Source organism: Urocitellus parryii, chromosome 15 (genome assembly GCF_045843805.1).
Source record: "Urocitellus parryii isolate mUroPar1 chromosome 15, mUroPar1.hap1, whole genome shotgun sequence".
NCBI lineage: Eukaryota > Metazoa > Chordata > Mammalia > Rodentia > Sciuridae > Urocitellus > Urocitellus parryii.
Genome location: NC_135545.1, coordinates 5,017,528 through 5,034,369, shown reverse-complemented (window position 1 = coordinate 5,034,369; position 16,842 = coordinate 5,017,528). Strand labels below are relative to the sequence as shown.

General features: G+C 41.9%; 2 protein-coding genes across 2 annotated transcripts; one reads left to right on the top strand and one right to left on the bottom strand.

Annotated features, from left to right (window-relative positions):
- Positions 1-1,772: 1,772 nt before the first annotated feature.
- On the top strand, positions 1,773-2,675 carry LOC144250397 (vomeronasal type-1 receptor 4-like). The gene has a single exon (XM_077793194.1). The coding sequence runs from the start codon at positions 1,773-1,775 to the stop codon at positions 2,673-2,675; it is 903 nt and encodes a 300-aa protein (XP_077649320.1).
- Positions 2,676-13,038: 10,363 nt separating this feature from the next.
- Positions 13,039-13,971, bottom strand: LOC144250490 (vomeronasal type-1 receptor 2-like). Its single transcript, XM_077793325.1, has one exon. The coding sequence runs from the start codon at positions 13,969-13,971 to the stop codon at positions 13,039-13,041; it is 933 nt and encodes a 310-aa protein (XP_077649451.1).
- Positions 13,972-16,842: the final 2,871 nt, after the last annotated feature.

Below are 16,842 nucleotides of genomic sequence, written 5' to 3'. Positions count from 1 at the left end.
CCACAGAACCATATCTTAGAAGCTGGGCTCCTCCCTGCAGCACTTGTCCTGGTCACAGAGGTCTCTGCGCTGAGATTACCATCCTTGGAAAGAGAAAGAGGCTGTTGGATACCTATGTCAGTGCGAGAGCAGCATCTGTGAGGGAAGACCCGTTTTAAGAGTCTGGGTAAGTGATCACATCAGAATCTGGGATTCTGTTGTGATCCGGTTGAATTCCAGAGCCACACAAGAGGCAGAAAAATTCTTGAGAAGTGGGCTTATGTAGTGAAGATCCAGGGGGTCCTAGATCCTGCAGCCATCTCTGACGGCTCCCAGTGGATCATAAAGTGATCCTCCTTGATGGTGGCTGCTGAACTAGATTACATCAGTTTGTAAGGTGCATTTAAAATAAGTCTGCTGCTAGTCTTCCTTACAGAGATTCTGTGCTGCTTTCTGGATTTCTAGAACTGGACCTACGACATCTCCAAGCCTGTTGTGTAGAGTAGGAAGAACTTCTAGGAATCCTCTAGTACTGGGTAGAAATTGATCTGAATCATGATGTTAGACTAGAACATCTTCTCTAACTCTGGGCATGGTGTGACTCAGGGAGCCAATCATTGTACCAATCCTGAAACCATCGGTTGTCTATGATTTTTTTTTCAGGCTATTTCCCTCTTAACTGATAAGAAATTTATAAGGAAAATGTAATATAATAATTGTGGTTTTTCCAACAGTATGTATCATATATAAATCTTGTTTTCAGGTGTTTAAAAACATCCTCCTCATTGTGTCAAATACACCACCTGGTTTAGGAATTTCATTGTGGAGTAGGGTACGAGTGTGTAGGGGTATATAGTAAGCCTCTTCACCTTTGGCTCAATTTTTTTTATCAGCCTAACTGCTCTAAACAGTAGGTCTATTGAATGTATATATTTGAATTGTTGCCCCAAATCTGCTATCCAATATTTTGAGTGCCCAAGAATTCATGCTGTACATATGCCAGTGTGTATATGTGGCCCCTGTTGTAATATCAGCCACCATCATTGATTCCTTGATAACAGTTTTACTGCAACAGGCACTGGGGACAGGGACCAAGATTTCAGTTACAAATTTTGGCACTTTCTAACATACAACCAAGTGAGTTCTGTGGTAGCTTTCTTGAAATGGAACCAATACTGTCTCCCTGCACAGAGCTCACCATGAGACAGGTGTCTGCTGGATTCTACTTCCTTCAGAGCACCTGCAAAATGTCTCAGGTTCTCTCATAATTGGCATTGGCTTGTAGAATAATTCTTTCCAAGCAAATAGAAACACATTAGAATAAAAGCTTAAGATACCATCAGGTTAGAGGATAATAGGAATTTAGAAAATTGAAACTAAACAGTGAATTGGACTCTTTGAAGAACCCCACTCACCACTGTTAAGGAGTCCTGGTGGTTCACTGTGTTGACTCTCACCACTCAGCCAGTCCCCTCCACTCCCCTAATCAGAGCATGAATTTAGTCAGATATTTAACTGCTGCATGACCAAGTTCTCCTGGTCATCATGCAAAATCATCTCAGCAACTGCCTCAAATCTTGAAGATTGAAGAAGTCACTATGTGCTGTTTTCATGCTTGAAAAAATTCAAACAGACCTCATTAAAACCTGCCAGTAAAAAAGAGAAGCATGCAATGTTCACAGTGGGAACTCTGGAGAGTGGGAATGCTAAGTTTTGGTTGACAGGACATATGCAGCCCAGACCTCCTGTTCTTCTACAGGACACTTTGGCTGGGACAGCAGGGAACTGGTGGGATGGCAGCCAGTGATGTGGCTGTAGGCATCATCTTCCTGTCACAGACTGTGGTTGGAGCTCTGGGCAATTCCTCTCTTCTCCTCCATTACCTGGTCCTTTACTTCACTGGGTGCAGGGTAAGACACACAGACTGGATTCTTCAGCACTTGATTGTGGCCAACTTGTTAACTCTCCTGTGTAGAGGAGTTCCCCAGACAATGGCAGCTTTCAGTTTGGAATTTTCTCTTGGTGATGTTGCATGCAAGCTGCTTTTCTATGTTCACAGAGTCAGCAGGTGTGTGTCCATTGGCAGCACGTGCCTCCTGAGTATCTTCCAGGCCATCACCATCAGCCCCAGGGACTCCAGGTGGGCAGAGCTTAAAGTAAAAGCTCCCAGGTACATTGGCTCCTCCATATTCCTGAGCTACATACTATACATGCTTATAAATATTATTATTCTTATGCATGTGACTGGAAAATGGAACAACACAACCATTATAAGCCTGAAGGATTTTGGATACTGTTCTAGTGTTCGTCATGACACAACCACAGACTCACTGCATGCAGCATTGCTAACATTCCCTGATGCCCTGTGTGTGGGGCTCATGCTCTGGGCCAGCAGCTCCATGGTGCTCATCCTGCACAGACACAAGCAGAGAATGCAGCATGTTCATAAGTCCAGCTCTCCCAGGTCCTCCCCTGAGTCCAGAGCCACCAAAACCATCCTCCTTCTGGTGAGCACCTTTGTCTCTTTGTACACACTTTCCTGCATCTCTCAGATGTGTTTGACTGTTATTGATAACCCCAACTTGTTCCTGTTGAACATGGCTGCAATACTCTCTGGGTGTTTTCCAGCGATCAGCCCCTTACTGCTCATAAGCAGAGACTCCAGTGCATCCAGGTTCTGTTTTTCCTGTATATAAAAAAGAAAAACCCCTGATCTGATGAAGATGTGAACTATAAGGTTTTGCATAATTCTTATTTATTCATTCCAACCCATAAAATTTAAAGCATAACTGTATAGTTATTTCACATGGGAATGGTGAGTTTTACATATGCACTCATGTCTTTATGCTGCCCTGCTGGTGTGTGCTGGGTGGCCTAAGCAATTTATTTAAAAAATATCTAAGTATTTTTTTCTCCCACACTTATTTCTACCTTCATTTCATGGATGAAGGCATTGGTAAATCAAATATCAACATGGACCCATTTGCAATATTTTACACCTGGTTTCTGATTGATAGCACATAAAAATTTTTTAAGCCAGATTTATTTTCAAAATATGAACATTGTATTTTTACAACCAGTCTTTGATGTAAGTGTACAGTAGGTTGGCCTTTTTTTATGGTTTGGACATAACATGTCCCAAATCTCCTGTGTCAATGTGGGGATATTCAGAGGTGGAATGATTTCATTGTGAGAGGTGTAACTTAATCAGTCCATTCTGGTTTGAATGAGCTGACCTGATGGTAACTGTGGGCAGGTGTGATATGGGTGGGTGAGGCAGGTCACTGGGGGCATGCACTGGATGGGAAATCTTGCCTTTGGCCCCTTCTCACCTTCCCAGTCTCTCTGCTTCCTTGCTGCCATGAGGGGAGCAAATTCCCCCCACCATGTCATCTGCCCATGATGCTCTGCCTCACAGTGGGCCCAGAGCCTTGGAGTCGGCTATGGACTGAGATCTCTGGTACAAATAATCTTTTCTCCTCTAAGTAATTCTTGTTGGGTGCCATCATCACAGCAATAAAAAGATGACTAAAGCAGCTTGCATATAATTTGGGTCACTTTATCTTTGCAGATCAAGAGGTTCTGCATAACATCCTTTTACAGACTGGACTTTTGGCTATCCCCTAGTCAGAAATAAGGGCAAGTATTTACTGTTTAGAGTTTATAATCCTGTTAGTAATACTTAGTACTAAAACGACATTCTGCTAAAGATCTGAAGACTTGGCTCTGCCTGAATCCCTGGTTCTTTTTTCCCAGCTTACAAAAAGATAAATGTATAAATTGAAATGTCTAAATTTACTTAAAAATTAAACTCTTGAATACACCTTTATATATTTTAAGTGTGTACATGTTTCGATATATCAGTATACATGTGTGTTTGTACATACATATCACTTGGATTAGGTTTATTGTGAGTCAAGCAATAATTCTAGAAAATTTTATGTAACAAATATAAATTTCAGATTTAAATATCAATTTCATCCAATGGCAAAAGCTTTAACATAATGTTTTCTTTCTATTGTGTTTTCTTCCTAATCTTGTTGAATCATTTGTAAAACTATGTGGAAAGTGTTTTTTTCTGCATCTGCTCTTATGCTTCTGTGTCAGCTATGTCTCTTGAAGGAAATACCACTGTTTGTATATTAAAACACTATTTGCCTTTGGCTAATGAAAATTGTCTTACATGTTCCATATAATACTGGACATAATGAAAAACAACAATGCTGTTCTGACTCCAGTTCTATTGAATTTTCTATGTTGATTTCTGTTATTTCCAAGATGCTACACTTCATCTTTCAAAAACTGACCAGATGTGTACTTATTAAATACACTCACTGTCCAACTTGACATTATATGAAATGGGATAGTAATCTTTTGCTTAAACTGGCTTTTTATTTACTGATATGTATTTTAAGTGTTTTTATCGTACTAGCCAGGCATGAGATGTCCAGTGAGTTTTCACAGATAAAGCACGTTCCACTGCGTGCAGCTCCTACTTGGGAAAACAACATCCTCAGTCTGAGATGCTGTGTTGTTCTCTGACCATCCTTAAGTGTGACGACTGTGTGACCGCTCACAGTCCAGATAACTTTCACCTCTCTCTTTTATACAGTGAGAATTCAGCATAAACTCTTATATATTTGATGTTAAAAATTCCATGTGCTCTTAAATTAGTATTTATCCATGTTGCTGGTGGTAGAATTCAACTATGGGAAGATCAAATGATTAAGCAGTCATTTTTTTAATAAACTAGAGAAAAGTTTTATTTTTATTGAAGTTCAACAAGTGACACCATGATTTCTGAATGATTTCCTTGAATACATTGCTGACTATTTGACAAGCATCTCTGTCCCATGATATAGGACCTTTGTCCTGCTCTTTGACTTCAGTGGTCTCATGTAGGGGGAAAACTGACAATTTATGAATCAGTATCTTAGGCCAGAAAAACTACAAAATATTAATAAAAGCAAAGCCTTCCAATCTGCATGACAGATGTAAACTAGTAAGCACAGTCTCTTTAGTTCTATCTTCTTTATCCAACAATAAACTCAACTTTGTAAAAAATAGTCCTGTCAGATCTGCCTAAAGAGGGCTCAACAGTTGGAGTCCTGTTTTTGTAAATCAAGGTTAATCCCCATGTGGGTAGACAGTTTAACCCACTTAACTAACCCAGTTTAACTAACTTCTATAGAGTGTAAAAATTTGGAACATAGTATACAAGAAATTAATGTGATCCTACCAATTATGAACATCCATACATAGTTAGATGTTCTTTGTAAACAAGGTAATGCTGTAAGCAATTCTCAGAAAAAAATCAATACCCCTTTAAAATAGCAGGACTTATACATATTCTATATCAACATCTTTATCCCTTAAATTTGTCTTGAGATGGAGGTTGAGTAAAGCAGATTTGCCTTTAACCTTGTTCACACTACCTAATATGACTACAAACAATCTATAAGGTTTATTAGTACTTAGAGAACTTTGTAATTTAATAAGAAATTTAGTTATTAAGATAACAATCATGATTTATAGCTTTATATCCAGACTATCAGATTTTGTAAGTTCATAGGATTTGTATCAATAACACACAACACTTCATTGTAAAACTGGTAGTTCATGTAAACAGATTGTAAACCAAAATAGGCTTTTTAACAAATAAAGTTTTGAATAAACCCAATTTCTTCTAGAACTTAATTTTGTTTTAAGCAATCAAAAAAGTGGGGAAAAAAGAATGGAAAAAAATCAGAAAATATAGAAAAAGGACTTGATAAAACATGAAATTTTTATTATTTAAATCAGTTTTTATAAATTTGACTAATAACTGATCATTATTTCCCATTGGATTTTATTTATTAATGTATTTTAAAAGTTATTTTGAGTTCCTCTAGAATTTAAGCATTACTAGATTTTAATATCAGGCATGGTACAAGGTCCATGGCAAGGCTTTGAGGGACATTTTCAAAAGGCAGTGAAGCACCTTCTCTTATTAGAACAATAAAACTCAGGCAGTCTTTACAGAAATACAAAAACCACACATGGAAATTATTTGAGTTGTTCTATAAGAAAGACCCTATAAACTCATTTTAAACTCTTGGTTAGCAGCAAAAAGATGGATGTTAGTTTACAGAGAATTATATAGAGTTTTTAATCTGCTCTTACTGAAGGCTAATTAACATCGATTTTATTTTATTGTTTACTAATTATTTATTTACTTACCTATTATTACTGGGAGATGCTGGTGATTGAATCCAGTGGTGCTCTACCACTCAGCTTCTTCCCCAGCACTGTTAGTTTTTTTTTTTTTTTTTAAATTTTGAGACAGAGTTTTGGAAACTAGCTGAAGCTGACCTTGAATTTGCAATCCTCCCAAGTGCCTGGGATTACAAGTGGGTGCCAACAAAGCTGCCTTCTTTTTTTAAAAAAGTAACATATTTTTCTTCATACCTCACTGTTGTGCATATTATTGGAGTTCATTAACACAATTACACAAGCAAGAATGCAATTTACTCCGGCTCAGTCCCCAGGACTTCTGCTTTTCCTGCCCTCATATCTTCCCAGTTCCCTTCCCTCTACTCTACTCATATTTCTTCTATTTATTCATAGTCTTTTTAAAAATCACATAACACTATATTTTGTGTTTAAAATATTTCACAATTAAATTCATCAAGATGAAATTCTCTGCTATATCTGTGCATAAAATACATGGGCATAAAACAGTTTGGTCAATTTCATTCACATTCCTCATTTTCCCCAGCCCTCCTCCTACCCCCTTCAATCCTCTTCCTCTACTCAACTGATCTCTCTTCTGTTTTCCTGGAATGTTTTCCACCCAGAGTTTTTTCTGTATTTTGGTCTGGCTTCCGCATAGGAGAGAAAACATTTTATGCTTGACTCGCTGAGTCAGGTTCATTGCATTTACCCGGATGTTCTCCGCTTCTGTCCACTTACCAGCAAATGCCATGATTTTCTTCTTTATGGCTGAGGAGCACTCCATTGTGTCTCTAAACCACATTTTCTTTGTCTGTTGACAGGTATCTGGATTAGCTCCACAACCTGGCTATTGTGAATTTTGCTGCTATAAACAATGACGTGGCAATCTCTCTATAGTATGGTGATTTTAGACCTTTTAGATAAACACCAACAGGTGGGATAGCTGCGTCATATGGTGGTTTTATTCTTAGTGTTGTGAGGAATCTCATCTCAGTTGAGAGAAGCTGTGTTGACTGGATTGCTTCCAGGGAGGCTGGCCAGCTGTGGACTCCACTGAGGGCAGCCACGTCTTGCTGGCTTTCAGTGCAGAGCTGGGTGAAACTTCCCCGTCCCCTCACCGACTGTTCCTGTTTCTCCTTGGTCTGCTTTTATTCCCAGCTGTTGTTAGGCAGTGAGTTTATATGCTCTTCCTCTCCCTCATTCTCTCTCGGTCACCCCTGCCCTCACCCTGCTCCAGGCTCAGGATTAGGGACTCCTGTCTTTATTTTCTTTTCCTGTAACCAGACTTCAAGTGCCTCCAAGTCTCGACTTGTGCAGTGTTGATTTTTGAAAGTCTTACACTGTCACCACCTCTCTGGTCATCTGTTCTTTCAACTTCTTTCTTTCCTTACTGCAGAGGGTCAGGGATTCTGTTGGATAGGAGTGGGCAGCAGCTGAGAGAAGGAGATGGAATGTCAGGGTAGTTTTATCATGGGTTTGAAATAATAAATCTGCCCACATTTTCTTCCTTTTTTTGGTACTGGGGGTTAAACCAAGGGATGCTCAACCACTGAGCCATCTCGCAGCCCCATTTATATTTTATTTGGAGACAGGGTCTCACTAAATCATGCAGGGTCTCACTGTGGTGCTGAGGCTGGCTTTGGTCTCATAATACTTCTGTATCAGGCTCCCCAACCACTGGGATTACAGGCAAGCACCACTGTGCCTAGCTAAATTTGCCTATATTTTGTGTTTAAAATATTTCACAATTAAATTTGTTTCTATGTATGTTTTTATACAACTGTCATAATAAGAAATATCCCTCCACTTGTCCACCCTACACAGGATCTGCTTCTGTGTCAGAATGCCTTTCCCAGACATAAGCACTTGCCCATCTGCCTTGGCTCTCAGACTGAAATGCAAACTACCCACCTTGTCCTTTCCACCTTCCAGGACATAGGCTCAGTGTGAGGATCTGATCCTTCTGGTTATCCATGAAGTCTGAATTACTTGGTTCCTGTGGTGGGGGTTTGCTCTAAGATAGATACCTTGGCTTAGTGTGAGAGAGAAGGTAATCCTGTTCCCTGAGGTGAGAGAGAGAGAGAGAGAGAGAGAGAGAGAGAGAGAGAGAGGATAAAAACTTTAAAAGTCCATTTTGAAATAAGCCTCAGTGGCAGAGCAGCAAGGGCTGTATTGAAAGCATGAGGTGACATTTTCCCCAGGCCTGCAAGTGCCAGCAGAAGAGTGGTCACGTCTGCCCTTTACATTTCTTCCCAGCCCCCCACAGCCCTCCAGGACAGCATTGCACATGTGCAGACTTTAAATAGGCTCTGGTGTTTCATGCTGATGTGGGGGTGTGACGAAGCAGTTGACATGTGTGGGGGCACTCTGAGAGTGTGCGTGATAAAGAATGAATGACAGTGATACACATGGAGGTCCTGGGAGTTAGATGAGGGGCAGGGGGCTTGTGGCTGGGTGCCTAGACAGTACAGCAATAGGGAAATGGCAGTGGGGAAAGGGCACATGGGGCACAGGGTGTGGTGTGTCTTAAATGCACTGGGGAGTTCAAGGGCACAGAGGGGCAAAGTGCTCACAGAAATTAGCGATGAGATAGTTTGGGTCTCAGATCCTAAACGTGTGGCTCTCCCGGGGACAGAGGACATAGTGCAGGGTGGAGATCAGGAGCTCAAGTGCCAGAAGGACCGAGGGAGGAAAAACTCCAGAGCAGTTCATGTCCCCAGGGACGTCAGGGTGAGGGGAGGAGGTGCCTAGGTCTTCCTTGATGTAGAGACTATTTGGGTGGAAAGACAAACACACTGACATGGGGACAGAAGAACTGCAGAAATCTGCCCCACTTACAGCTGAAAGGCCCGCAGAGGTCAGGTGGGCAGCACAGGATTGCAGTGGGATATCCCGAACAGGGTAACGAGGTGGGATGGCCAGGGCTCCCAGGCACTCTGTGCAGTGACGGGTTTGAAGAACTTCATGGCTCTGAAATCGAGGGACCTCCCTAGTTGTTGGATCTCATTGCTGGGAAATTTTGTCAGATGCCAAGTAGCCATGTGTCTGAGAGTGCAGATAGAATTTGCTAGAATGTGAAAATAATCAATTGGCCAATAAAGGAAATATCTTTCCCTTAGCCAGGCCCTCAAAAGTGTGTCAAGACAGAGCTTTAAAATGTGTGTGTGTGTGTGTGTGTGTGTTTGTGAGTGTGTGTGAGTGTGTTTATATCTTTTGATAAAGACATGTCCTATGAGTTGTCAGTGGTATTAGGTAGCAGCAGAGTATGGGGACAGTGGCCAACACCTGTGTTTGGAGGGTATGGGACAGGGAAACCTAATGGGGGCATTTGGTGACACATAGAGGTTGGGAAGGCAGTGGAACTGGACAGAGGGACAGCCCTAGAGGAGAGATGCACATGTGGAGTTGGGGATTGGGACACAGTTACTGAGGCCACAAAAGTTTTTGGCTGCGATTTTGAAGGAGACCCATAGAGGTGTTGGGGACAGGGTTGAGGTCATTTGAACATACACAGATATTGGTCGGTGTGGAAGGAAATCATGGAGGTGAGAAAAGGTGAGGAATGGGTGTTAGTCCCCCATCCCCCCTTTTTTTCTCTGACAAACACTGGAGAAAAACTACTTAGAGGAGGAAGGAGTTATTGGGCTCACTGTTTCAGTCTGTGGTTGCATTCCCCACGACTGTGTCTCTAGGTGAGGCAGAACTTCACAGAGACACTGGGATCGAGAGGACTGTCATTGGCCCACCACCACTGTGACCCACCCTCCCACCCATATCCAGATCAGGTCACACTCTGCTGTACAGGGAGAGGTGGGGATGAGGACTTCAACATATGAATCTTGAGGGGTACATAATTTAAGCATGAAACAATGGGTTTGTGGAGATATCATTCAAAAGGCATATTTTCAAAGTATATCTGTGGATTTGGAGGACAACAAAAAGCTGCCTAGAGAAGTAGAAGGAAAGGTGTGGTTTCTTTCTTGGGCAAATATTAAATCCTCTATCACAGTTTCCACCTCTTCCAGAAATACAGCTCACTCTGTGTTGACTAAGAAATTGACAATTAAGTCCACCCAGAAAGATACTCGGCACTGTTTATGGCAGCTTTATCATAAGGGCCCAACAGGGAAAGCCATCAAAGAGGTCCTCAGCAGATGCATGGCATGAAGAACTGGGGTCATCCACACAGTGGGACATCACCCAGTGGTTTTCACCACTGAGTTACCAAGCCATGAAAACAGGTGGAGGAATGTAAGAACGCATATTCCTAAATGAAAGATGGCAATCTGAAAGGCTAACTGCAGAGTTTTTATCTACAAGAAATTAAAGACAGACCATGAAGATCAGTGGGCATTAGAGGACTGGAGGAGGGAAGGAATGGATAGGTAAAGTACAGGGGATCTTTAGGGTGCGATCACTGCAGTAGAATATAGCAAAATGGTCCTTACACTATGCATTTTTCCTGTTCCATATGCAGGTACAACAAAGAGTGAACTACAAAGTAAACAGTGGACTTTGGCTAACAATGATCTACATCCAGTTTGATGCTGTCACACAGATCACACAGATTCCAGATGTTACAGTTATGGAGACTGTACTGGGAGCAGGGATGTATTAGAACTCTGTACTATATGCTTGATCATTCTTTAAATTCAGCTTGCTTTTAAAAATTGAAATATTAATGTAAAGATAAATGATCCATCAAAACCAAGGAGCTATTACCTTGGAAATGCAAGGTGCATTCACTACTTAATAGGCAGTATCATTCAGAACCCTCACAAAGTAAAGGCGAGAAACCTCATTATCACTGGAATAGATGAATAAGAGAACTGGACAGCACCCTGCCTGTATTTGTGATAACAATGCTCACAAACTGCTATAAATGGGTACTTTCCTGATAGAACTGGTACCTTCGCCCTCTGTGGCCCCACTCAAAATGTAACCACAGCCCCACACCCCTAAATGTGCTCCAGGACCCCCAGGCCCAGAATCCTGCAGAACTTTGGTCACAGAGGTGATGACTGTCCAGGACAATGTCATCTCCCAGCTGCACTGCACCTGCGCAGCACGGCAGTGGCCACTGTCCACCAGCGACCCTAACTTAGATGACAGGACAGGTGGACAACAAGTTCACACCAGTGGTTCTGCTCTCTAGGGACAGCCTGAAGGTCACCCAGGAAAGGTGGTGTCCACTGTGCAGCTCATCTTTAATCACTGCCTCTGCGTGACCTGTGCTGAGTGGGCAGCCTGGTCCTCATACTGGTCCTCAGGAATATTTGGCCCTGGGAGAATGTGGCAGTTCACCCAGAGATGACAGTAAATGGTCACCACTGAACTCTCATCCAAACAGTTTTACTCTGAGCTCAGTTTCCCACCTGTGGGTCCTGCTCTGATATTTCCCATGTCCCTGCCTGAACCAGCAACCTCACTGTTTATATATAAGTGGGTTCTCCTAAGAATACAATCTAGCCTCAATATATAAATGTATTCTGACTTAGAGAGTGGCAAGTGCTACTTTTTAAGATTGTAGGTGAGGCTGGGAGTGGTGGGACATACCTCTAATCCCAGAGGTTGGGAAGCTGAGGCAGGAGAATGACAAGTTCAAAGCCAGCCTAAGAAACTTAGAAGGGCTTTATACAACTGAGTGAGACCATGTCTCAATAAAACAAACAAATAAATAAAACTATAAACAAGCAGTAGGCATATGGCTCAGTGGTTAAATGACTCTCTGTTCAACCCCCAGTACAGTGGGGAAAAAAAGAGTGTAGGTGAGGACGTGGCCATTTATCTATGTGCACTGAAACGCATCTGTGGATATTTTAACAACATGTCAGAGTGTGAGATTCCACTGCTACTGTTGTAGAGCTCCCAGCAGAACAGGTGCCACTCCTAGATGAGAAACCAGGTCCTTCCTTCCTTGTGGCACAGCAGGCAGCAGGAGCACTCTGTGCCCACCAGCTTCTCTTATTCCTGCAAACTGCAATCTGGGTGGCATGGAGTGGCCCAGGTGGACACTGCACAGGAAAGGAGTTTGCATCACAACTGAGGATACCCACACACAGGAAAACAAACCTTTTAAGGAGAACTGCTGACAAACCTACCTTGTTCCTTGAAGAAACTGCAGAAAACAATTCTCTTCTTAATTCTGGCAGTTGATGCTAAATCTGTCCTCCCAAGGTCTCTTTTCAAAACTATCTAACGAATAACATTCTGGAACAAACCTTTTCTGGTAATTATAAACTTACTGAAATGCTAAGGAGAATTATTCTCCAAAAAATCCACCTCTCATTTCTACATTGCATTTGTTTCAGGCAATCTTTCCAGGAGTGCAGCACTTGGTCAAAAGTTGTAATTCAACTGACCTGGAAGCCAGGGAACTAATTCATTCCATGTGCCTCCAGCAATAGGAACTAGGATGGCTGACTTCAGGATGCTGTACGTAGGGTGAGGACCACCAGCTCTGTTCCCCTCCACCACAGCCATGTGGGTCTCACAGTCAGCCAGCTGAGGACCCCAGTGTTCTTTACGGTTTGCAATAGAAAGACAATGACTCTTCCATCCATTTCTCTATTGATGTTTTGAGTGTGAAGAACAATGAAACACTTAAACATTTCTGAAAAAATAAGTAACTTATGTAGTTATGATACAATTATGTAGTTACAATACTTTAAATTATGTTTTGAAACTGGTGATTGAGCCCAGCCTTGTCCCTGAGCGTCATCTGCAGCCTTTTTAATTTCTTATTTTTGAGGCAGCGTCTAAATTGTTGAGGGTCCTTCCACTTGTGATCCTCCTCTCTTGGTCTCCCAATTTGTTGTGATTATAGGTGTTTTCCACAGCACAAAGCTAAATTTTTAATTTTTTTATGCAGACCAAGCAATGCCTGGATAGTTTGGATTTTCGGCTCATGAGAAGAAAGGGGCTGACCGTGGGAAAACACAGTGAAATGAGGTCATTCGTGTCCACCACCCACCAAATGATGTTGGAAAATAGAGCAATGTATAAATGTATTAGGGAGGAGAGGGTGTGGAAAGTCACAAAGGTGCCCACCAGGACAAGGATTCTCTGGGTGGCTCTGGACTCAGGGGAGGATTTTGGGGAAAATTTGATGGTGTGGATGTGCTGAACCCTCTGCTTGTGCCTGTACAGAAGGAGAACCATGGAGCCACTGGACCAGATCATGAGCAAGGACAATACCATTTCAGGAAATACAAACAGTGCTGCATATACTAAGTCTGTGGTTCTATAACGATTTACAGAAGAACAGTAACCATAATCTCTTTTGTCTGTTGTGTTTACACTGTACCTTTTGCTGAGCATATAAAGAGGAAAAATGGAATTCACCACCATGTACAGGACCCAGCAGAGGGAAATGGAGAAGCCAATGTACTTTGGAGCTCTTCCTTTGAGATCCTTCCAACAGGAGTTCATGGGGCTGATGGTGATGTTCTGGAAGACGCTCAAGAGGCAGGTGATGAAAATGGACATACTTCTGCCCACTCGATATGTATACAAAATGAGTTTGCATGCAAAATCACTGAGGAAATATTTCAACCCAAAAGCTTTCATTGTCTGGGGAATTCCTCTACTGAGAAGCACCAAGGAGTTGGCTATGATCAGGTGCCTGAGAATCAAATCTCTGGACTTCAGGGTGTACTCATTGCAGAAAAGAATTAAATGATAATAAAGCAGAGAGAAATTTCCCACGATTCCTACTGCAGTCTCTGATAAGAACATCAGTCCCATAACCATATCACTGGAGTCTATTCTTTCATTCATCATATTTTCCTTTGAATGATAGCAACAGTTCCGCATATGAGCAAAATTATTCATTAACAGTAGCTGTATCCAAGCAGAGTGGTGAGAATCTGTATCCACTTGTTACCTGTGGGACTGAGGCAGGAGATTCACTGGAACCTGGAATCCATTCTGAGCAACATAGTGAGCTCCCATTCTTAAAGTAATTTTTGACACCAACAGTAACTTTCATTGCATGCACCCGTGGGATTATAAATACCTCAAGATGCACATATTGATGGGGAGAAATATGCTTTGTAGGAAAACGAGCCTAGATGATCACATTATGCTAAGTTGGGAGGAGCAATGAAAAGTGAGAGCAAATGCATAGAAAGAATTTAGCATTTAATGTTTCAGAATGAACTGATATATGCTGATCACATAGGAAAAAGAACTTCCATCACCATCCATACAATACCACAAATCAGATCTCAGTGGATTTCTGACCTAAATTTTAAAGATAAGCAATGGCATTTTTATAATAACAAAAACCATTTCTGTAGTATTATAAAACAAAATGCACATTAAATAGCACAAACATCAATTTTTACATGCAGTTTTACACTCCTGTGTTTTTTGTTTGTGACTTTTCACTCTGCTTTCCTGCCAGAATCCTTTTTCACATCCCAAGTCACTGTACTTTTAAAGCTTAACACTGCATTCTGAAAATGGGCCACCAGACTTTCTGTTGCTCACATTGTCATTCCAGGAATAAAAGAATAGTGAAATCTATAAGTGAATTATTAAAAAATCTTACTTTGTTCTTAAACAATGGCACATGAGACACTAATATCTGACAAAGTAGTTTAGGATAAAACTGAAGCCCTCAGTGATTTCAGGCTGAAATATTCTGTGCACTGATAGATACATCAGTGAAACTGTTAGTGGTGAAAGATGATTTGTGGAGGACATTTCAATACACAGGATATGACAGTAGAAGATGGAGGATGTGAAATCTGCTGCATGGAATGAATTGAAATAAAAAGGAGAATGTCCTGAGTTTGTGGTGAGTATTGGAATATTATTAAACCAGAGAAGTTACCAGATTTACTTGGTACTGCTGACCAGTGTCCGGTTGTCACTGTTATAATGTTACCTTCTCTTATATGTTCAGCAGGGAGAGAAGTCACTCTAGAGCCATCTCAGCACAGGGATTCTGATGAGACACAATTCCTGTCTCCACTGGGTGGATTGTAATGTAGAGTTGGGAAAGAACACTTTATTCCAGAAATAGTCCCTGGTCTTGGTTTCTGAACAGGATGAGGTGATCCTTATGTTTACAGGATTATCTTTAAATAGACATGAAAGCCTTATACACACAGCCATCAAAGCAGTTTAAAATATATTCTGAGTTTTTTAAAGTAATGTGGAGAGCATGTTAGTTACTAACTACAGTCCTTAAGCCCCTTCCAAATGACAATTCACTGTCAATGGTATTTTCCCAAACAACCTCAGTGTGTATTTTATTAAATAACTTTAGGAGCCATGACGAATTGATATCAGGTCAGGGACACTTCTCTTTTTACTACTGAGCTCATAAAGAAGGAATTATTCCTCTCCCTTGTCGACCTTCCCACCAACTCTGTTTTTACCCCAGGATTTCTCTGCAGACATGAGCACACCTGTAGACTTTCTTTCCTTACTCAATCTGCTGAAACAAAAGACTGATATTGAAAATACTCACTGTGCTTCTTGTGTGCAAGGTGGTGGGCTCAGTGTGAGGTCCTGACAGCCAGCATGGAGGGAGGGAGGCAGCTGGGCCCTGAGATAAAGGTCTGTGCTCCTGTGAGCTCACTCCCCCTCAAGACTGCAATTATCACTTCACCTGGAGAGGCAATGACAGTGCAGGCCTGGGGAGCCCAGGACAAGGCTGAAAAATTTTCTCCACACTTGCTAATTACTAATGCAATTATGAGTTCCTTGTTAGTAACTTCAGAATAAGGGCTGGAGTTGTAGCTCCAAGGTAGGGCCCTGGCCTACCATGTGTGAGGCACTGGGTTAGATCCTCAGCACCACATAAAAATAATAACTAAATAAAGTTTTAAAAAAATTAACAAAATCGTTGAGTTTTTCAGAGGCTATTGCTTTGGCTTGATCCATTGAAGCTGACAGGATCTCCTATGGCAGGATCAGGAAATAGAGACGTGTGACCTATGTGGGACTACAGAGGGTTTGTGTGTCTCACTGGACTCCAGGCTTTCCTTGACCCAGATGATACAAATTCTGCCTTCTTGCTCATACTTCTTCATCCCCATCCTCAGTGGGAGAGCCTGGGACATGGATCCAGGCCTATCAGGTGGCCCTGCGGGCTCATCTCCAGGCAGGTTGGGGGAAGGAGAGTGTAGACCATATTCAGGGCCAGTGCTCCTGATTGTGACATCGGATGCTGACATCACAACCATATCTTAGTGATGGAGCTGGTCACTAGGATGGAAGACTCAGTTGGGGAGTAGCCCACAGGATGGGTTACTTGGAGTATTTACTGAGGGGCACTGTGTGGAGGCATCATGGGGTGGAGCCATGTGAAGAGGAAACCTGCCCCAAACACTAGAAAGGGCCTGGGTTTCTGGGATGAGCACTTGAGAATGCTGCAATCAGCTCACAGGAGGATGGGCCCTGTCCACTATTGTTCATGGAGTCTGAAAAGAACCTGTATATGATCCTGTAGATGCTCAAAGATGAGTTGACAAACAATGTCTGCATGAAACACCTGTGTACTGTGTACAGCAGCAGCAGACATGCACGGCAGATCTGCAGAAGACATCAGTAGGAGCGAGACATCCATCACGCGTTGTGCCATCTGCAGGGCCAACTCCAACTTTCTAACCTGCAGGAGAGGATGGAATCCATGGA

Excerpts from the sequence above, each read along its gene's own strand:
- LOC144250397 (XM_077793194.1), top strand. The coding sequence starts at position 1,773 with ATGGCAGCCAGTGATGTGGCTGTAGGCATCATCTTCCTGTCACAGACT.
- LOC144250490 (XM_077793325.1), bottom strand. The coding sequence starts at position 13,971 with ATGAATGAAAGAATAGACTCCAGTGATATGGTTATGGGACTGATGTTC.